The sequence below is a fragment of the Crocodylus siamensis genome, chromosome 3 (assembly GCF_052110815.1).
Source record: "Crocodylus siamensis isolate JL-2025a chromosome 3, ASM5211081v1, whole genome shotgun sequence".
Lineage (NCBI taxonomy): Eukaryota > Metazoa > Chordata > Crocodylia > Crocodylidae > Crocodylus > Crocodylus siamensis.
In genome coordinates, this window is record NC_143397.1 from 164,907,991 (window position 1) to 164,931,213 (window position 23,223).

The following is a 23,223-nucleotide window of genomic DNA, read 5'->3' on the forward strand; positions in this document are numbered from 1 at the left end:
CTGAGGGGGGACCTGGTGACAGTCTATAAACTCAGTAGGGGGGACCAGAAGGGTTTGGGAGAGACCTTGTTTTTCCCCTAGCGCCCCCTGGCATAACAAGGAATAATGGCCACAAGTTGTTGGAGAGTAGGTTTAGATTGGACATCTGTAAGAACTACTTCACAGTCAGGGCGGCTAGGATCTGGAACCAACTTCCAAGGGAAGTGGTGCTGGCTCCTGCCCTGGGGGTCTTTCAGAGGAGGCTTGATGCCTACCTAGCTGGGATCATCTGAGCCCAGTTTTTTTTTTCTCCTGCCCTGGCAGGGGGTCAGACTTGAGGATCTATAAGGTCCCTTCCGACCCTACTTCTATGATTCTATGAAACCATTTTAAAATAGCATTTGCATCTTTGGTTCTATGCATTTTCAAACCAGCAAGGATACATATGAACACAGAATTAGACTAAGGGAAGTCAAAGGAAGCCAGCAGCAATTTATTTTGATTTTTTTTACTCTACTCTTGGAGAGCGCAAACTTTTTTTGCTTATGGATTATGAACAGTGTCTGAGTCAACAGGATTGAATACTTCAGTGAAAAATTCCTTTTTTGGTAACTGGAGAGCTTGACTTTAAGTGTATTGGATGGTTGGTACGTGAGGTAAACTACTGCAGACAAAAGGGCACTAAAATGCAGGCAACAGGCAGAGAACTTTGACACTTACAATTTCATAAGCCCCAACCACAACAGTAACAAGTGCAACTCCACTAGGAATTAACTAAAACTTAAACGAGCATAACAATTGAAACTGGCTTTACTATGGCAGTAAAACTAGTTTTCTCTGCATTTGCCTGAACTAGGAAGCTTTTGCTCCAACTCATTTGAACCATACCAAGAAACACCATGGGCTGCAAACAGATGTCACATTTGGCCTGGGATAAACCATTTCATCCCAGGACAAGATGCAATAATTCAGACATCTATGTCCACTGCCCCAGGATAAATCCTAAAAAAAAGTTCATGGAATAAGAAATGCTAACACTGTTTATTCTGGAACATTGTGAAGTGTGCCCAAATGGATACCCCAGGACTGCATCATTGAATCAATGGCAGAAAAATAGCGGTGCATTCACTAAACCCTGATTAGAAGGCCAACATGTGTACATACCAGTCCTGGGTCATTTCTGCTCTGGGACAACTAGTCCAGGGACAGATGCAACATCTGTTCTTAGCCTGAAGAGCACACCACTGTTTTATGCAGTTTTTTTTTCTTTTTTAAAGCAGACTACATTGTTTTTACAGTCCCTCCCCCCAGTACACACCTCCTCTCCCCAATTAAATCCATACCTCTTAATACATGATAATAATTAGTATGGCTCACATTTGGAAGACTGATCTCCTACAACTTTAAATCAAATCCCCTTTCCTATCTCTGAAGGATGTCCTTAATAATAGGAAATAGCATAATAAAAATAATCCTACTTCATCTAGATGAGAGTTTGCCAAACTTTTTGTTATTGAATCTCCCTTCCATTTATCAGCTGGCCACATATCCCTACCAGCATATATTGTATATTTAACCCCTTAAATGCCAATTATTATTATACTAACAATTAAATTCATCATGCCACAATTTCTCTCGTGTATCCCCCAAAGATGCCTTGCATGCCCCCAAAGGTATGTGTACCACAGTTTAGAAATCCCCGAGCTAGATAATGGAAACTCATTTCAAAAGTATCGAGGTTTTTTTCACTCATTCGATTTTCCAAACACTTTTTGTTCCACTGTGTGTGTGAAGGTTCAATACGATTTGGGACATGTTGCAACTCTGCTCAGGTGTTTGAATTAGAATAGGGAAAGACTTTGAGGAAGAGACTTTTTGGCTGTACTGTTACTCAGGTGAACAATCAGTTCAACTTTTACATGTTAACTTCTTCAGAGAAGCATTACATAAGTGAATTTGAAAAAGGTTTTAAGAAATTCATGTTAGGACCCCATTAACTTTTGATAATTTCCCATGGTTTTATGGATTGCTAGTACCAAAATTAATGTTTCTAGCCAAGTACAGAAAGAGTAAATTTAAATAGAATAACACTGTACAAAACAGATTTCCAGAATGCTATAGATACCTAGCACTACAGAGACAATCAATACAAATCTAAACTAAAGCAATGGTAAAAGTTAAATCTATTGCATTAGAAACTGCAGGGAATTAAGTTTATTTACAGCATGGACACCTACATTACAACCCAGAAGTCTAACAAGTAATCAATATTACCACTGCAGATTTAGTACGTGTCTTGAATCTTTCCATCTTGAATCTTTACAACTTAGATGTTACTGTTCTAGGGGCACTGATCAGTGCTCATACTTCTTAAAAGATGCATTGCCATTTAAGATTTTTTTTTAAATTTCTGAAGAAGCAGAATTAAGGCTTTAATTTTACTAACTTCCTGTTATCCTTTTCCTGTTAGTTAGAGAGAGGGGATTTTTCTAAGAAAAATACCCATCTAGCACTCTTGGATTACACAATTGTCCTTTTGGGAAACCAAAAAGGGCAGAGATGGGTTTGAGCTGTTAATCTAATCCTGCTTCTTTCCCCAGGATTTTTTTCCTTCTAAACAGCAGTGAACAGAAGAAAATGCAAGTGGCTCATGGTGTGGCTTCAATGCTGAGAAAATAAGCACTTTGAGACTGGTAAACTTTCACCAGCCAAGTGTTCTTTAAAATCTACTTTTTAACAGTGGTGTCTTGCGGAGTCCCAGAAGACAATGCAATTATTGCCTTGAAAGTGAAAACACTTGCCCGTTTCAGTTCAGCTATTTCTGGGGTAGTATTAATTTATACTCTCTTATGCCTGGTGCACCACATTTTTTATACTGATAATCTATCAACTTTTTACTGACAAACTTTTTTACTGACATATTTCTACTGTCAGTAAAAAAAAAAAAAAAAAGGAACAATAATCATCTTGGGTTCATAGACTGCAGCAATGATTTTCCATCTTGCTTCCCCCAGCAGAGGTCCTCCACTCACCCCACACCAACATTCCTGACTGTAACCTACATCATGTGACTGCTCCTCCTCTCCCCAACTCTGGCCCCACTCTATCAAAGACCCCTGAGGAAGCCAACCTGCAACCAGCAGTATTACAGGATGGGAAGCAGCAGCAGCATATGGCTATAGGGGGAAGAGTCTACAAAACACTAGAAGAAGGTTTGCTGCACAGTGCTGTGCTCCTGCTCAGACACCAGGTGACACTGCTCAGCTCTGTGCTTCAATCAAGCTCCAGCTGCCCAGCTTCTTTCCAAGAGGGAGGTTCACAAAACAGCTTAGGCTTGACAGTTTTTACAGAGGGCTTAAATTAATTAATGGAGTTTACGGACAGAAATTTTCAGCCTGAATTTTTCCTGGCTCTAAATTTATGGACAGATGGCAACCATGCTTGCACTACTAGAGGGCTAAGAAGAGGAGATGTATAGAAGCAGTTACTGTGTTGTTACGGTGCTTGAAAGACATGCCCCACGTAGAAATGATAGCAACTTGCATTCAGTTTATGGCTTATGTTAAACTACCCAGTCAAACTCTGATGCAGTGAATTTTATTGTACTGGAAAAAGTGTTGCTTATTTACATTTTAGTAGAAATGAATAAGTATATTTTCCAGAGTGAATACTATTCCTAGTAATATTCAGGCCTCAGGACCTAAAAGCTAGGGAGAATACCTTTTGAAAGTAGCCTTGTAGGTGAACAACTACATTATATCATATTTTGAGCAGTGCAGGCAAATCCATTGTATGCACAGAGAATGCATGGTTTGATGCACAGTTTGGGTTGATATTTGCCTCCCATTCCCAAACATTAGACACCTTTTTAATTTATTGCATTCAAAAGAAAAGACTCCAACCCAATTTACAAGTCACATTCTTACAAGTGAAACGATCCACACAATTTGCCATGCAAAGTTTCCATTCACCTCAGTAGACATCCAGCTACTTTGAGAACATTAAGTCTTCATCACAGACCACAACCTTTAAAGCTGAACATGGAAATGTTTGAAAAGAGAAAGGATCCAGAATTAAAGACAGCGAGACTGCCCATCATTAGTGCTTTGAATCTGTACACATGCCCTCTTCCTCACAGTCACCCATTAACTGCAACACGTAAGTTCCCGTGAAGAGGAGGAATTGCCCAGTTACTTGTGCCAGGTGGGACACAAGACGAAGCACTTTCCTACAAGAAGAAAAAAAGTGTCAGTAGCAGGCTATGGTGAAAGAGACAAGAGGAACTGTCCCTCCCTCCCCATTTTCTTGTTTCAGACCAAAGAGCTTTTGATATGAACTCAGAAGATTCATTAACAACTTTCTTGTTTCACCCACTTCCAGCTGTTTGGGAACACACAGCTACACTAGCCAATAGCCTCACAGTCTACTGCCAGTGCAGTTCCTACTAGTTATAACGGAGCAGTGGATATATTGCATAGTTGGTCCCAGGAAGAAGAGAATGCACTGAGCTACTAAAGCTTTCACCCACTTAAACCATTCCCAACACCGCTGTGCCTTGAAGTGACTAGGAAATCAGTTGGATCCCCCCAGCATTACTTCACTTCCAATTTTATGAGCAACACATTCCTCTAGGCATGTGCTGACAAAGTCAGGGAAGACTCTGGCTAAGCAAGCACATACTATTGCTTTATTAGAGGGGACTTTTAGGGCAAGCTGGCAAGAATACTGGTGGACCTGGGAAAATTAAAGTTTTGTCCTCACACTGAAATAAATATATATCTGTATTCTGGAATGTAAGTGCTGAGAAGTAACAGCTTAAAACATGCAAGGTTAGACAAGGTATTGGATCGTTATGCCTCTAGAATTAAGACAATGAAAGCTGTACCTTTATAAAGAAGGAGCAAGAGCCACAGACTGTAAGAGTATCAAGCACGCAGATTTAAGTCTATTGCTCATTAGGCACATTTCTTTCCAGTCTCCAGATATTTAAAAAAAATACAACATTAAGACCAGGTACTACACCAACAAATTTGGCTTTCACTATTAAGCCTCTGTCTTTAACCCCACTTCCTTTCCTGCCCAAACAAGAGTTCTAGATTTGAGTACCAAGCTGAATATACTAAGGAAACAGGCAAAAGGGAGTTGCAAATGCAGATTACAGTAGGAATCAGTATATAAAGAGCTCTCCTTTCCTCCAAGGGAAAGCCTGGCTTTGTCTGCCTAGATTCTTCTTGGTCCTTGGGCAGGAATAGGAAGCATTATTCTAACATAGCCCACCTTGCCAGAGATTTTTGTTTAGTGTGGAGGACAGGTTCTCGTCCCCATGTGACAATTCCATAATTCTTTTACCAGCAAAAAAAGAAAAAAAGGTTTACTTTGTAATCAGCATCCAAGTTACTCAAGAGAAATAAAGCAAAGCACTATTACTACTTCATTTCCAAGCGCTCTTCAAAGCAATCATTCCTTATCCCTAATATTGTACACACCCATCTGACCTGAGTTCAGGATGTTCTCCTCACAATTAAACTACGAAGAATTCGTTTGGTGGGGCTGGTCCTACAAAGTTGTTAGGCCAGGCGCAGCCTTCCATACAACTGAGTTTGAGAACAGCTGCAACATGAGTGACAACTGGCCCTGGGTGTGAAGGAAGTTATTTGTTGTTCTGTTGGATATTTGATCTCGGTCAAGACAGCAAGAAACTGTCAGAGGAAATTCACCAAGTTTAGCATGCAGAGAGCCCCTGCCATGCCACTGAAATAACAACTGCGGTGTTTTTAAAGTCTTTTTCTTCATATTCTGTAGGAGGATGTGGAGGAGAAATCTTAGAAGTTTTAGAATAGCAGTATGGTCCATTGGCCAGTATTTATGAATTGTCAAGGTTGTTGCAAGTCAGCGAGGTTGTCTCAGTGTCCAATTTAAGTGTATTTAGGCTGCTATATCTTTGTATGGAAGGGAAGTTGTTTTGCATGCACTGGCTTTGCTTCTGAAGGCGGTCTTTATAGCAGTGGTGACACATAGGGGTGTGCACCCCTTGAGTGCTGGTCCACCCCCTGATTGGCCGTGCTCCCCACTTAGGTGATAGGCAGGCAGGAGTGCCAGTGCTCCCCCTGCGAGCACAGGCCGGGGAGTGGGAGCGTCAGATGTAGCACCGTTTGGCCACTTCCCAGCCAATGAGTTTTGCCACAGGGGGACCCCACCCCTGCCCTAGGTCGGCAAGATCGGCCGCAGGAAGATTCCCCCTGGTCACTGTGGGGGGCATGTGTCCCCCCTGACTAAGGTGGCACCAGTCGCCCATGAACTTTATAGTCTCCAACAAAACTCCAGTTATGTCAGCTGCTTTCCCTTCTGCCTTCTGAACTTCCTGTGTCAGGTTTCTGTCACCAGCTGTAGTTCTGGCAAGAGGATAAGGGACCTGTCAGTTACACAGTGGACCTTGCACTGGCTGAGAGAATTCGATTTTAATTCCCAATTATGGGGTTGAATGCCATGATTTTGCTCTGGTATGAGAAATTTTACAGATATTAAGAAACTAAGAGGTGTTCATTTTAAAAGAGTCTGTCAAGCCAAGTTGTGCACTCAGCAAAGTGCTGTGCATAGGTATGAAGTAGCACAGGACCACATCGTCCCAATGAAATCATTCATTTTTCCAAGATGGTTAATTTACAACTGCCAGTTTACAACCTTAATTTTAGCTTGGTGCCCTGCTTAATTTTAGTGGCTAAACAGAGTTGGAGGGCAGCACTAAGACTAGAAACAGGCACAACAAATAATGTTCACACTTAAGACTTAGAATGCTTGGATCCATCCATGCCAGAAAGCCACTTTGAAGTTCTCATTTAAACATGGATAAAGTCTTCATGTTTGTCTAGCTACAAAGCTGGAATGAACAGGTTTTCTATATTCTGCCTACCCAGCCAGGAATAGAGCAATTAGGGGAAGCAACTGAGATATCCTGTGCTCCAATCCACCAAAGAAAGAAAAAAAACAAAAAACCCTGAGGTGGGCAAGAATGCATTTTCTTTCCATTTGACAGGAGAGTCTGGGAACACTTGTGAGCCAACTAGAACCCAAGTTTAGAGTTATAAACACAATGTAGCAAGATTATATTTTGATTTCAAAATGAAGGACTTTGGTATTCCAGCTTTCTTCCCCCAGAATATCGGTCTCATTGACTGCATTACATGGAATGTACTTCTATTGTTATAAAAACTTAAGTATACACCTCATTTTAGAAGTAGTTTCTATACAGCAACTTTTCTCATGGAAGTGTTATGTCTTGCATTCTTGGGGGTTCTGCCACAGAATCATAGGTACATTAATGGGATACTGTAGTTACTATTTTAAGTATCATGCATTATGGGCCTTTGTCAACTTGTCAATGTTAATGCTGACATGACTTGCAAGTTTGTATTCTTTGCTTTATCATTTTTGATGAGCTCATGCTCCCTTGACCACTGTATATCTATTTTAGATCCCCCACCACCCTGCAATTAGAAATTCAAACTTACCGCAGCACATTTTTTGCTCCCATACACTTGATATCATATGACACAGAGTAGATTTCATAGAAAGTAGCTCTAATATTTAAGCAACCAATGAAGTCTTTCGGATTCAGCTTGTACAAATCAAATGTGATGTTGGCCACGCCCATTTTCTTTGGTTGCTGTACAGCGAGGCAATTTGCTCCCTATTAAAAAAAAGGAGAAGGATTTAATTTTTACTCAATATTGAATAGTTCCTGATAATGTTGCCTGTGTATTAAGAGGTTTTAACATGCAGCTCAAACCTCTTTATTTTGTAATCTTTGGGTCTGAATCCAAAGTCTTCTTTGTCACACCTATTTTTACAAGGTATTGCTACCTTGGATGAAAGGAAGTACAGAAGACTGTGACTTTATGGCTTTTTAAAAGTTACTCAAGGTCTGGTCAGGCCTTTAGGCCTCTCAAGTATGTCTAATTCATTAATTTAATTATCAGGGGTGTACTTGGTAGCTGTGTTGCTCTGAGACAAGAAGACATACAAAAGCTAGAACTCTTGGTTCCAAAATGATACCTTTTATTTGACCAACTGGAAAATGGCAAGAAAACTGTCCTTTTCTGCAAGCTTTCTTGCCATTTTCCAGTTGGTCAAATAAAAGGTATCATTTTGGAACCAAGAGTTCTAGTTTTTTGTATGTCTGTTTTTGACATTACAAAGCATCAGTCTGCATAACAATTTACTTTCCTTTAGTTCAGTTTCTATCTGGAGAGGAGCCAGGACTTCATGCACTATCAGACTTGGAATCCAGCATGGTTGCAACACTAACAGTGAATTCAAGTTGTTTAGCAAAATAAGTCATATTGACACAGTGCTCCACTAATCTCCAAGAAAAAGAGGACTTTAAAAGCATTTGTTATAGCTAGTTTCTAATAAAGAAACCCAACATTCATTAGTAACTTAGATGCTCAACATTTTTATTTTATACTAGTTTGTTTTGTGGCTGAGCTTTGGAATAGTATCTCCTGAATTGCTGATGTAGTTCAAGTTATACCACACAGATTGGTGCAGAGCACTAAGCAAGGAAAAACAAGAGTGTCATGGAAAACAAAGGTAATTTCAACATCATTTTGGGTTGGTCTGCTCAACATTAAGAAAAGTTGCTCTTGGTATCCTCATCTTAAAAGGAGGAAAGAAAACCTCTTTAACTAGTTGCCTGTATCAGTTCCACACTGTAGGGAGACATCTAGTGGATATACTGTATTTTAACTGTTTTACTATAGATAGGGGCATATTGGCACAGCTGTTCAATTGTCTCACTCCAGTTCTAGAGGCATGAGCTGAGGTTTAGTTTAGACTTGTGATGAAGTCCATCCCTACTCAACCCAAATTTAGATAGGGACCTGGTCATTTTGCTGCAGAGTCAAAGGTTGCGCGTGCCATAGCAAACCACATTTCATTTATGTGCTGTTGGTGATGCATACATCTTAGCCATGCTGCTTCAGAGGGCTGCTATGCTCATGCTTAACCTTTAATTTATTTATTTTTATTATCTATTATTATTTTATGATCTCCCGAGGTCCCTTCCAGCCCTAATGTCTATGAAAATCTAGTTAATTTACCACAAACTGAAGCACATCATCCAGTCACCTCAACGCGCAAGAAATGCCAAGACAACGAAGCTAATTACAGTTAAAAATAGATTTAGTGGGGACAGTTCTCATTTTATTGAGAGATCAATATCTACTGCTGGGGACCTGTGATAATTACTTCAGCAGGCTTGAAATTTGATTTAGTTTCTTATTTGCACTTACAGATCTTAATTGTTCGCATACAAGCTGCTGGCTGGTACCAGTTCTTTAATGACTGATGGCCCCAAGCCATGAAAGGCATCTTGGAGTATTTTTTGTTTTAGTAGAAGACTGGACAGGGGAAAATTCTTTGCTAAGAGAGAGAGAGAGAGAGAGTAAAGTACTGGCAGCCACAGGATTTCATCCCTACATACATGAACTCTGATAGAAGCACTGTAATTCCAGTCCATGAAGCTTTGTTGGAGGTGCTGCCTATTTTACTCCTTCAGAAGAATTTCACAGAAACCTTGGCAAGCAGATTCACATCATACTTTCAGAGGAAATTGTTTTCCTCTTCCAGCCTTTTACTGCCACCAAACTACCATCCTCCACAATTCTCCTTTCACCACCACTACATAAGAGGTACTGCTACTTACTAGTGTCCACTTCTGTCCTTCTTCTAGAATCATGAAGTGTGTATTATCCCCAAGAGACTGAAAAAACTCTTCTGTATCTACAGCCGTACCATCTTCCTCCAAAACCAAAGTAACTATTCCAGCTGTAATAAGGAAGGCATCCAGGGTCTATAATAAATAGAAGAGTGAAACACAATTCAGGGTGCCAACTCTTAAGTTCCTTCTGAAACATATTTAGGTATAAAGTCATTTGCCAGATAATCCAGAACAACATCATCACTGATGGATCTGGATCTGCTTTCAGCTGACACACTGGGATACCTATTTCCAGAATATATTTCAAGGAGTTGTATTGCTTCACTTAATGTCTTACCAACTTCTACTCTAGAAGATGCTTTTCTCATCTAGTCGAGTAACTAAAAGCTGTGTGCAGCTGGAGAATGAGTCTTATTCAAGCAAGCCTTGATAAGTCTCTGGGTTAGGGTCAGAAGGGAGAGCAACAAGGGTGATGTCATGGTTGGTGTCATGGTGCTATAGACCAGTGGCCTCCAAACATTTTTGATCACGCACCCCTATCAGTAAAAAATGTTTGAGCATGCACCCCCAATATATGTATATTTATATAAATAGAAGTTCTAATATTTTCTTCCCGCACCCCAATGGATCATCTTGCGCACCCCACTTTGGAGACCACTGCTATAGACCACCAGACCAGGAGGATGAGGTGGATGAGGCTTTCTTCAAACAGCTAGTGGAACTTTCCCTGATCAGAGGCCCTGGTTCTCATGGGGGACTTCCAATCACCATGACATCTGCTGGGAGGGCAATACAGCAGTGCACAGGTAGTCCAGGAAGTTTTTGGAGAGCTTGGGGACAACCTTCCTGGTGCAGCTTCCTGGTGTTGGAGAGGTCAACTAGTGGCTGTGCTCTTCTTGACCTGCTGCTCAAAAACAGGGAAGAATTGGTGGGGAATGTAGTAGTGGATGGCAACCTGGACAGCAGTGACCATGAGATGATCAAGTTCAGGATCCTGAGGAAAGGAAGAAAGGAGAGTATCAGAGTATGGACCCTGGACTTCAGCAAAGCAGACTCTGACTCACTCAGGGAACTCTTGGGTACGATCTCCTGGGAGGCCAGCCTGAAGGGAAAAGGAGTCCAGGAGAGCTGGTTGTGCTTTAAAAAAACCTTACTCAAGGCACAGGAACGAACCATCCTGATGCACAGGAAGACTAGCAAGTATGGCAAAAAAAAAGCCTGGCTTAGCAGTAAGCTAACGCAAAAAGGAAGCTTACAAGAAGTGGAAACTTAGACAAACAACTTAGGAGGAGTACAGGAATATTGCTCAGGAATTCAGGGATGAGATCAGGAAAGCCAAAGCACAACTGGATTTGCAGCTAGCAATGCACACGAGGATAATGAGAAGGCTTTGTACAAGTATGTCAGCAACAAGAGGAAGATATGGGAAAGTGTGTCCTTTACTGAATGTGGGAGGCAATCTAGTGGCAGATGAAGCGGAAAAGCTAAAGTACGCAATGTCTTCTTTACCTCAGTCTTCACAGGCAACATCAGCTCCCAGATTGCACCTGGCAGTACAGTATGGGGAGACGGGAAGCAGCCAACAGTGGCAAAAAAACAGGTTATGGACTATTTAGAAAAGCTGGACTTGGGCAAGTCCATGGGGCTGAATGTGATGCACCCTAAGGGGCTGAGGGAGTTGGCAGACGTGATGGCAGAGCCGTTATCTGGCCGTTATCTTTGAAAACTTGTGGCAATTGGGAGAGGTCCTGGATGACTTGAAAAGGGCAAGCATAGTTTCCATCTTTAAGAAAGGGAATAAGGAGGATCCTGGGAACTACAGACCTGTCAGCCTCACATTGGTCCCTGGAACAATCATGGAGCAAGTTCTCAAGGAATCCATTTCTAAACACCTGAAGGAAAAGGTGATTAGAAAGTCAGCATGGATTCACCAAGGGCAAGTCATGCCTGACCAATATGATTCCCTTCTATGATGAGATGAGTGGCTATGTGGATGAGACATACCTTGACTTTAGCAAAGCGTTCGATATGGTCTCCCACAACATTTTTGCAAGCAAGCTAAAGAGGTATGGGTTGGATGAATGATGAATAAACTATAAAGTGTATAAAAAACTGACTGGATTGTCAGGCTCAAAGGGTAGTATCAATGGCTTGATGTCTCACTGACAGCCAGTATATCAAGTGGAGTGTCCCACGGGGCTGGTCCTGGGGCCGGTTTTGTTCAATACCTTCATCAACGACCTGGAAAATAGGATGGAGTGCCCCCGCAGTAAGTTTGCAGATGACACCAAGCTGGAGGGACTAGCAGATATACTGGAGGGTAGGGCTAGGATTCAAATTGGAGGATTGGACCAAAAGAAGTCTCATGAGGTTCAATAAGGACAAGTGCAAAGTCCTGCACTTAGGATGGAACAATCCCATGCACTGCAGGCTGGGGGCTGACTGGCTAAGCAGCAGCCCTGCAGAAAAGGACCTGGGGGTTACATTAGACAATAAACTGAATATGACTCAACAGTGTGCCCTTGTTGTGAAGAAGGCTAATAGCATACTGGGCTACTTAAGTAGAACCATTGCCAGCAGGTTAAGGGAAGTGAGTCTTTCCCTGTATTCAGCACTAGTGAGGCTACATTTGGAGTACTGTGTCCAGTTTTGGGCCTGCCACTACAGAAAGGATATAGACAAATTGGGGAAATTAGGGCAGTGAAAATGGTTAGGGGACTGGGGTATACTACTTATGAGGAGGGGCTGAAGGAGCTGAAGAAGATAAAACAGAGGGGATTTAATAGCAACCTTCAACTACCTACAGGGTTGTTCCAAAGAGGGTGGAGCTAGACTGTTAGTGGTGACAGATGACAGAACAAGGAGCAACAGTCACAAGTTGAAGCAAGGGAAGCTTAGGTTAGATGTTAGGAAAGACTCTCTCACTACGAGAGTAGTAAAGCACTGAAACAGGTTACCCAGAGAGTTTGTAGACTCTTATCATTGGAGGTTTTTAAGACTGAGGTAGACAAAGCCTTGGCTGGCATGACCTAGTTGGGGATGGTCCTGCTTTGACTAGGAGGTTGAACTAGATGACCTCCTGAGGTCCCTTCCAACCCTAATTTTCTGTAATTCTATGATATTGCATATAAAATTTGGGTTGATTTTTGAGAAATGAAACTTCTGGGAATTAAGAACTACACAATATTTTAGAAGGAGACTCCTCATTGTAGATCACTTTAAAATAATTCTTTTCCCTTCTCCATTATCTATGGAAGGAGGTTTCTATGCTTATCAGTGGAATTCTAGATTTCACTGAATTCAGTCACATTTTAAGTATGAAAAGGTCAAAATTATCCAGCCCATCTTAGCTATTATTATACCCATCAGAAGTTAAAACAGAAATTTAACCTTCAATTAAGCTTCCTCTTCTCCTTTAAATCTGGAGAGAAAAATATAATTTTAAAGCTATTTTAGGGAGCCATGAATTTTAAAAATTAAGGCTCCTTTAGCAAATACCGTAATGGTCTATTTGTGTCTTAGAAGCCAGTTTTTGTGATTTGGGTCTAATTTTCAACTATTTGACTTTACCTCAGCCAAAACAAGGTTTGCACTAAACTAGAGAAGACTTGCAAGTCCAGACAGTCTTACTGATGGTGGTAAATCAGAGCCAAAAAAAGGACCACAGTAGCATAACTACTTTAAGGTAAGTGGAGCACCAGTCCTAGGCACCGATTTGGAGGGGCACCAGCAGCATCCCACAACATGTAGCACCACTATCCCTCTCTCCCCCCCTCTCCACTCCACTCCCTGTTCCTTGACAGCATCTCTGAGTGACAAAATTGTTAGTTATGCTTCTGGTGCAACATTGGAGATACCTTGCTAATGAGGTCCCGCAGACTGCTTGCAACAACTCCTTTCCGACTGCTTCGGTCATGATTTGATATACGAAAAGGTCGTCCTGCAGATGCAAGAGGAGGGAACAGAGTCTGTCTTGTTACTGACCCAACAGAAACTCCCATGGATACCAGAGATCTAAAAATAAAAGAAGAGATGTATCTGAATTGAGAAAATTGATGTCAGTCATTGGGAAGGATATGATAGGTTGACTACTGAATAAGCATGCTGCTCATTCAGTTCATAGGACATTTGTACAGCACTCTGGTTCCAATCGCATAACAAAACTGCCTGTACCAGCAGAGTTCATTAAAAAAATAGTGTTAATTTTAACAGGGTTAGTCAATTTGATGATGAAGTTAGTTCCTGCTGAGGAACCTATTTACTTCATGCAACAAGATTAGCTTAATGATTCCTGGGTTTAACAAAACAGTTTAAAGCCATGAATGAGCACTGTATACAATCTATGTACTGGGCCCACATGATTTCTCACCAGCTGAGAAGAAAATACTTTTAAAGTCTTCTGTCATATGCCAGAAACTATATCATAGGAGAAGAAATGGTAGAACTGGAAATAAATTAGCAAAATCAAGTTCAGCACGATCACATGAAAGGAGGTGGCAAAAGAGGGAGGAGTAAAATCACTGTATGGTTCTACAATGACTTCTGAACCCTAGCCTTTTTACATAATTTTACCAGGCAGTCGTATACATGGGGCTAGCCAGACTTATCTAATGGGTCCAACAACTCAACACCACCACCTGCCATGAGCAATTTCACAATATTAGTTTTTAGAAAAATCACGATAAAAAGGTTTTTTGGATGATATAGGTTGAATTGATACAAGGTCACATCTTCATTTTAATTAGCAACATTTTACAGGCCTCATGTCTATTCAAATTACAAGTTCTAGAGGCAAGTCTCCTACAAAATACTATTGCTACACCAGATGAGCAATGAAACATCCCTACCCATATCCATCCAGCCCTGAGTTTTTATTCATCAAGGTGGGTCTCCTACAGGAAAATGTTTGCTTTAACTGTGCAACAGCTTTTTATTGAGAAAGCTTCAGCTTCTTGATGTCGCAGGTACAGTTTGAAGTGCAATCCATAAAAATAAAAAATGTTCTTCAATCAGGTACTTGAGCAATGCCAATAAATAGGCTATTGTCAATTCCTTTGACATGGAAAGGTATAAGGGGACGCTCAGATGCTCAGGTAAAAAAGGAAGCAAGAGAAAAATTGAATTATTCTGCCTACCTCAGGATGGTATATTGTGGGAAACAGCTAGAAAGCAAGAATTAAAGTTCTCTGGGATAGCCAGAAAGTAGTTAAAGGGCACATAACTTATTAAAAGGAAACTGGAATCTAGATCCAAGAAACTTCTGTCATCTCCCACCACCCAAGAGCCATATGAAGATTAATGAAACTCCCCTTTCAAAGAGAAGCGTTCTTACACCTCTGTAAGGAGGACAGGCTTTGTTCACAATTACGTTGAAGGGGAAATACAATTTATTCTTAAGTGATACAGTCTAATTTAAGTCTATACTGGAGGGGTATGCAGGTTTGTCAAACACCACTGCTACTTAGACTTTAATCAAATGAACTATTTTCAGGAGCCAATTTTATTCCAGTTAAGAATAACTCATAGAAGCAGGTATTCAGCCTAATACCTTTATAATCTCAGAGGAAAGGATTCACACAATTAGCTTCCATCATAGCAACAGACAAATAACATCCCTCATGCTTTGCACAATGTAAGTTAGCAATAGTAATCTTTCTCCATTGTAGGCCATTATTTCTTATCAAGACTTGTGCTCACATCTTTCAGTTATTCACTGCTACTTCTGGGTACATTGGTACTTTATATGCTAGTATAAATTTCTGATTGAAATAGGAACTGGGATAGTCAGTCTTCCCTCACCCTCTTCCAGAATCAGCTGAAGACTCATGGACTAAATTTTCAGTACCGCCAAACAGCTTTCATGATTGTTGACTCTAACTGGTTTTCAATATGCTTGCTACCAGTGGCATTTCCTTTTCTAGGAGCTGGTGACTTAATATTGAGATCAAATGAGTCATCTCATTCAAAATATTCCTATAATTACAATTTGTTCCATGCAAGACTGAAGCAGTTTCTTTCCAAATTTTTTTCCCTCCCTCTTTAGAAGGGGAGTTCAGGTAATGATAAGGTACAGTATAAAACAGAACTCCATGCATTTCTCTACTGTGTGGATGTGCACCTCAGCTGTAAGCAAGCAAATGCATGTGTCAGTCTCTCCAAAACATCAGTTTACAAAGTAGCATGTGATATGGTATTTGCTCCTTGCTTGCTGCAAATGGTCAGTTGTTAGCTTTTGACTGCCGCCTACCAGTTAGCCTAAAACTAGAGTTCCACACGTTGTCATCAAGCATAGTGGCCAGAACTACGAGGGACTTGGGCAGAACTTTGGTGTTCAAGTCTAGACTTCGAAATCCTCGGTCTATTCAGCTGTTATCTAACCCAGCAGGTACTTCAGTTCTGGGCATTTTTGCATTCTCTGGACATCTAAACTCTTGTGTACCCTCAAGATCCTCAGTTTGCACAGGATGGAGTGGCATAGCCGTATCAAGCTTCAACAGGCTGAGAAGCACCTAGTTTTGAGGCTCTTATCTCCCCTCAGGAGCTTGTTCTGATACGTGCTCTCTGAGTACCCCTTACAGATTGAACTCAGGACAAAATGCAGTAGTGGCTGCCTTTAAGAGACAACTAGCCAGGGAAGATGTTTTTTTTCCTCTCTGCCTTTAATACAGTAGCTCAGGCTTTGAAATGCTCACCCAGCCCTGCATTTAATTCCCTGCCTCAAGGATGCAAAGCCATCTCTCCCCGAGAAGCTAGAGGCTACTAGAGTGGGATACAATTCCTCCTCTGAAGTTGCTTTAGTGCACAAAACAATTCACAAATCTTTGGCCAGAAGAGCATAAACTCTACGTTATGTATTAGGACTAGTTATTATTCTAGTCCCTGGTCCAAGGACTGTTTACTATTTAAGGCTTCAGGGGCATTTTGAAGTGCTTCAGATATGTCAACAATCCCAGGCATCAAGTACCATAAAACACTTAATATTGACTGTCAATACAGTGCTGTCAGTAGCTTCTATCATCATAAAGATTTTCCCCATCAATTTTAAGAACCCTTGTCTTCCCAGAGGGGAAGAAACCAATTCATGCAAAAAGCCCCACAACCCTAAAGTATGAACAGGGCACATAAGCAATTTAATGCTTACCAATACAGTGAAGTGCTACTTAAGGCCAAATGCTAAACATGAATCTGAATATTAACTAGGGATCATGTAATGCCTCCTCAAATGTATGAGTTAACCTAATTTCTACAGTCTTGAAATCATGTTTCTTCAGTAATTTAGAGATTCAAGTCTACCCCAATCAGCGGCTTACTATAATGCTTCATTTTGGCTCCAGTGAGGAAACAAGTTCATAGTAGTAAATAAATACCTAGGATTCTCCTTAAAATGAGAAGCCAGCTAGGTCAAAGCTCAATTTTTCAGACTGTTAGAACTACCACCAGTTAACCATTTCCATCCATGGTCCTTGTCCCCATTTATATGGAGACTTTCTAAATTAAATTACATTCTGCCTGTTTAGGAAGATAGCACTTGGGATCAAAAGTAGTGCATTAGGCTGAGGTTTCCCTTGGTACTACAAAACTTCACTGATAAGGTGACATGATGACAAAAGCCAGTAAGCAAATTTGCCCTTGGACTCATTTGGACACCAGGCTGAGCCCTTGCATTTCTAAACATGATATCTGCAAAAGACTCTACTTCTCATAGACCAGGGGTAGGCAAAATACAGCCCAAAGGTAGGCAGCTCATCAGTTGGATCGACAAAATCATTTGGATCTGACTCACCAACTGATTGTATTTAGCCCACAGGCAGGCAGCCAAGATCTCATGAGATCCAGCCTGCAGGCTGCTGGTGGCTATGGCCACTGCACAATGCTGGGCAGACAGAGCTGTTTCTACCATGCTGGGCAGGTGAAACCGTTTCCACCCAGCACTGATGTGGCAGCATCAGTCATGGAACTTAAGTGGACATCTCGATCCCCACCCAAAACCTACTGGCTGATACTGGTACCCAGAAGGGCTACTTCTATTGTGCCAGGCAGGTGTTGCTGCAAGCTGCAGACATGGCCAACAGGTTCTGGGTGGGGTGGGGATGCCATGATCCCCACCCAAAACTTGCCGGCCACTTCCACAGTGGATACTGGGGCTGCTTCCATCATGCCAGGTGGGAGCTGGTGTAAACTGCAGATGTGGCCAGTAAGTTCCAGGTGGGATGGGGATTGAGGCGTGCTGCAGCTCTGGGTGAGGTGGCCCAAAATGTATTAAGTGGCCCTCCAGTCAAAATAATTGCCCACCCCTGTCTTAGACAAAGTCTTAAATATACTTGTCTAGATCCTCAGCCACTAGTTTGGGAGCCCAGACAAGGTGTGTGTGTGGGGGGTGGGGTGGAGAAAGAGAAATGATTTTAGGGAAGGACAAGCACCAAGAACACCCAGAAAGAGCTCATTATATTTAACAACTTAATTAGCTAGTGGTTTACTTTTTAGAGCTAGGCAAGTCTACAGCTAGTATTCCTCAATATTGCAAGGGTCTAGCTTATTTTTCATCCCTTACTAATAAGTCATGCCAGTTCCAGGACTTGGCAGAGTGTTCTCATATGGAAGATAAGCATCTTCTAACTAGTCAGACATACAAGTGACCACTACAGAATACGGCAAGGTTACAATCTACTTTACCTGTTCCTCATATCTGCAGCCCCCCCAACACACTTAATTTAGCCCAGAGGATTGTTGCTTCTGTTAGTTCAGCTACTTTTCAGTGGGCAGTAAGTGCTACAGAGAACCTGTGCACACTGTTGGCTTTGAAGACTAAACTTCACCCAGCATCTTATGTGCAAGAGGTCTCAAAGCACATTCTTAGACAACCATGCAACAGCCTTCAGTCACTTGCAGAACACCCACAAGTTGCACAACACCAATGGCTCCACTATATGGCCTGGCTTGTGACCTGTAGGTTAGAGTTCATAGACAAAAAAATAAGTAAGCCAACAATGTCTGAGCTTTTGGCAGCCTTGCAACTGGTTTCAAACTGTACAACTGAGTCTCCTGTGGGTTACAGGACTTAAAAAAAAAAAAAAAGTTAGTGGCCAAGCCAAATTGTACATTCATTGGAACATACAACGAGACCTTAACAAGCAAGTTTAAGACCAGTTTAAGATAGTGAGAACCAAGTCTTTCTATGGACAGAAGATAAAAAGCAGCAACATGAACATCTACCTAAATGTTTAAATTATAATATAAGTCTAACAGGTGACCCACAAACTCATATCACCAGGATCTAGTTAGAAATTCAGGAGGCAGAAGTTTCAGGTGACAGAAAACATGCACCAATTACTGTACTTAGGCTCCCATATTTTAGGGCACCAAGCATTTCTTAGCTAATATCTCTTATAAGAGGAAACAAACCTTGGTGCAGTGGAGCTCTCTCACCACCTTCAAATGCCTTAGAAACCCAAGTGACCGAGACGTCCCATCCTCCAGTCCGCTTTCAGCTGGATGCACCCTCACATAGACTCATCCCACCCCTTAGAAAATGCCAGCTCCCAGTTTTCCCTCATGGTTTGACTACAGAAAAACAACAAAGCGATTCTTCTGCCACAGAGAACTGGGGGGTGGGAGAGGGGGGGTTCAAGGCCTGTTTTAAGGTGTCCTATTGGACACCTCCGGGTTCAGCTTGGGAATCGCACCAGGGCACTAACGCCGTGCGGCCCCGAGGCTCTCCCGGCTCCTCGGCCACCGCCCAGTTGAGGACCCCTGGTCGGGAATCGCTGCTTTCGTTTTTCCAGGGACGCGTCCCTGGCTGGGCTGGGGTTCAGCCGGCGCCCCCCGAGCGCCGGGGCTGCTCCGCGGGCAGCGACATCCCGGCGCTGCCCCTCACTTCAGCGCCCCGCGCCAGCCGCCCCTGTCCGCACACCGGCCCTTCTGCCTCCTGCTCGCCGCGAGTCCGCACTGCGCCTGCAAACCGCGGCCCTGCGCGGGAGCCCAGGCGCCCCCACTCACCGCAGCAGGGCACCCGCGCAGCCCCGCACCGTGTCCATGCCACGCCGGTCACCCGCGTCCGCACTCGCGCACTCCGGCACACCCGCAGCCCCGCCCCGGCCCCGCCCCCCGGCAGGCCCCGCCCCCCGCGCGGGTCGGTGCGGCCCCACCGGGCCGGGCGCCTGGGGGGAGGCGCCGGCAGGGCTGTGCCTCCCCCGGGGGCAAGGTGGAGGCGCCTGGAGAGCTGAGGTCGAGAGAGGCAGGTCTAGGGCGAGCCCCCAGGTCCAGACAAGCCCCAGCTGCAGGGCGGGCAACCCCTAGGTCTAGACAGCACATTCCCAGTCAGGGCCGCTGAAAGGCGACCCCCATCTCGCCCCGCGCTCCCGGTGGAGACCGTGCTGCTAGGGGAAGTGCAGGGACCCTTACTTTCATTCCTCCTCCACCCCACACTTCAAAATGAGCTGGCCGGGGGAAACGCCATGTATCTGGATCCATGAAGGCAGTTTTGCTTAAGCTTTCCCGGGGGTAACTCTTCTAGCGTGGTTTAGTACCCGCCGAGGTGTCGGGCTTGATTTGGCTTGGAACATGAAAAATTTATTTGAAAAAAAAAAAAGGCCTGGCACAGCGTCTTTTGACTGTTTCTGCCTAGTCGATGCTTTTTGTAACATTTTATATCTAATCCAGCAAATCCGTGTGCTCTCCGATAGTTACGTTCGTTTTTGGTTCCATCTTAAACGGAAATACAGCCCGAGGCCCCAGCATGTTAGCAAAGCATCTAGTTTAACTGGGAAAAGAAATGTCTATTGTATGTCATGATGCATCACACCATCTGCACCTCTACCCCTTGTGAAAATCCCAGATCTGCACCCCCCTGGTGCCCGGGATGCTCATTCTAGCTACCTGAAGGTTACACTCACCTGGACCCGACCCTTCTGTAAATTTTTCAAGTCAACTGTGGCAATGCGGAGTGCTTTTCAGAAAACAAACCCAATGTGCAAATGTTTCTCCACCCCACGGTGGCAGCTCAGTGACTGTGGTCACAAATGGAGTACCACCACCTGTGTTTCCATGAATGTGTCTGGAAGTCAAAGGAGGTGCTCAGTATCTCATGGAATGGAGTAGGAGTAAGCAAAATGCAACTCGTGGGCTGGATCTGGTCTGCCAACTGATTATATATATCCAGCCCAGGGGCAGGTGGCCACAAAGTTATGGGATCCAGCCCTGTGGCCAGCTTGCAACTCTGTCTCTGGCTACTGTGTGATGCCAGGCAGGTGGGGCTATTTCCATCACATTGGGTGAGCGGACAGGACTGCTTCCACCCAACCCTGATGAAATGGCGTTAGCTGTGGCCCCGGGTGGATGCCTTGATCCCCACCTGGAACCTACCAGTTGCGTCCACAGCTGATGCCACCACCCACTTGAGGCTGCTGCTTCTTCCATGCCCGGAAGGTGCTGGCATAATCTGTGAGCACAGCCAGCAGGGTCCAGGTGGGGTAGAGACTGGGACATGCTGCAGCTCTGGGTGGCATGGGGGAAAGAGAGATTTGTCCCCCTCTAGAGGACACAAAAACTCATGAAGTGGCCCTCCAGTCAAAATAATTGCCCACCCTTGCAGTTGAGGAACAAGAGACCTTCCAGCATCTAGTGCGCAAGCAGGCTGTTGCATCGGAAACCATTCCTTCTTTACTTTTACAAATTAAAACTTTTCAGGGCACTTTTTAAAAAATTGATGGAGAGATGTAGAAAGACGGTAGGTAACAGTGAACTAGAATTTACCATTTATTTTTATTTGGAGTGACTTCTTGGGAGCTTACCTGTTAATTTATTCAGTTTTCCCGTTCATTTAATTTGTATGGTGAAGGATTTTTATACAAACTAGAATCATGGATGCTTTAAAAAGTGAAGACATCCTTTTGTTCTTTGAAGTGTTTTTTTTTTTTCCTTTTGGTTTGTTAAAGATTTGTATTAATTTTATTACAGAAGTAAATGTAGGGGTGATTTGTCAGTGTGTGGATACCAGGGAACCATGACTGAAGTAGTGATTACACATAGACTTATTTTTTACAAACTGGTTTCCTGTTTGCTCAACAGAGATGAGCAGTCCAAAGAACTCTATGCTATGTTCAGTGCTATTTATACGGGTTCGTGGTTTCTGACAAACTTGCCTCTGCATGCAATGAAGTCCACACAGCAGACAAGACAGGCCAGCTAAGCAGTGACTACTGTGACAACAGTTGGTGAACGCTTTGGGCCTTTAATGCCAGTGATTGTCCTGTATGCTGGCACGGACTTGGTGTTCTTTAACAAAGCACAGGATCTTGCTGACATGCTCTCTGCTTAGAGGAAGTCTGATCCTTATGGTTGTCTGGTTACCGGGGAGTTGTTGGCAGCATTTTTGTATGTGGATGTAGGCTGTGTTGCAAATGTGCTAGTGTTATGGGGGAGTATGACAAACTGTGTGTGTAGGCAAATCCTGAGATATTTGCAAGGGTACTGGATTCTGCTTATTATGCTACATACCTGAGCAATAATTTACAATGTGAGTAGCCTTACTTCAGTCACACTGATTTTATCAGATAAGTGAATGATCCTTGCCTCACACATGGATTACCTCTCACCACTATGCATGTCTCTGAAAAATACATTGGCGCAAATTAATTCTTTCATTGCCAGCAGCAGGTGCACATGTGCCTCAAGGCTGATGGTGGAGAAGGGGCTGGAGCTATGCTGCCCCTGGCCCTTTTCTCACCACCCACCCCAAAGCATATGTGGAGTTTAATTGAATTCTTAGATTGGGGCTGGTCTGGGCTTAATTACCCTGATTAAGCCTGGGGAAGCCATTAATCCACACTTAATAATGTGTGGATAAATGGCTTCCCTAGACTTAATCAGGGTAACCAAGCCTCAATTTCAGGCCATCTGCCAATCTGCAGGGAGGGGCGGGACTGGCAAGATCAGCCACCTGCCTCTTCAAGTTGTGTAGACCCCTAATAATGACCAAAATGAGAGAGACTGCCTCCTTTGAGGTCTTTATCCTTGTCTCATTTCTCAAATAATCTCATCTCATCTGTCAGCCTTTTTGACAGATCTTAGTCTGAAAAGACCTCTGCTGGGGTAGCTGAAACTTTATTCGTAATATTTATTCATGTTCCCACAAAGAATATCTCCTGTAGGCATAACACTATACAATGCCAAAAGTGGATAGTTTCCTTTGAAAATATAATGCTTCTCTTTTTGTTGGCTTTCATAAGGCTCAGAAAAGTATCATTATAATCACCTGTTCCCACACTAGAAATTTTAAAAGTCCTCTCCATAATCCACTGAGCTTCCATTGACCTGAAACCTGTCAATTTAATGCCCAGTGACTTATTTCCACACAGAGTCTCTGAAACTTTGATATTATGAAGCAGTTCCGTTTGAGTCAAAGTCAAGTACTTGGCTGACATAGTTTAATCAGAGATGATGATCCTGCCTTGAGCAGGGGGGTTGACTAGATGATCTCATGGTGTCCCTTCCAGTCCTACTTTCCTATGATCCTAAGTAAACATATC

At 43.0% G+C, this 23,223-nt stretch overlaps 1 protein-coding gene across 2 annotated transcripts; it reads right to left on the bottom strand.

Annotated features, from left to right (window-relative positions):
* Positions 1–3,835: 3,835 nt before the first annotated feature.
* Positions 3,836–19,785, bottom strand: CIDEA (cell death inducing DFFA like effector a). 2 transcript variants are annotated; one of them, XM_090039648.1, is made up of 5 exons: positions 19,694–19,785; positions 13,555–13,711; positions 9,683–9,829; positions 7,488–7,666; positions 3,836–4,207 (listed from the first exon to the last, which is right to left on the bottom strand). In XM_090039648.1, the coding sequence occupies exons 1-5, from the start codon at positions 19,729–19,731 to the stop codon at positions 4,078–4,080; spliced, it is 651 nt and encodes a 216-aa protein (XP_089895774.1). In that variant the 5' UTR covers positions 19,732–19,785; the 3' UTR covers positions 3,836–4,077. The 2 variants fall into 2 exon arrangements, with proteins under 2 accessions (XP_089895774.1, XP_089895775.1); XM_090039649.1 differs by lacking the exon at positions 19,694–19,785 and adding an exon at positions 19,100–19,174.
* Positions 19,786–23,223: the final 3,438 nt, after the last annotated feature.

Bases quoted from the DNA above. Each gene is read 5' to 3' on its own strand.
- CIDEA (XM_090039648.1), bottom strand. From the start codon at position 19,731: ATGGACACGGTGCGGGGCTGCGCGGGTGCCCTGCTGCG. The intron at 7,667-9,682 runs GTAAGTAGCAGT...TTTTTTTAATAG, and splicing joins AAGGACAGAAGTGGACACTA to GGAGCAAATTGCCTCGCTGT. The intron at 4,208-7,487 runs GTAAGTTTGAAT...TTCTTCTTGTAG, and splicing joins GGAGCAAAAAATGTGCTGCG to GAAAGTGCTTCGTCTTGTGT.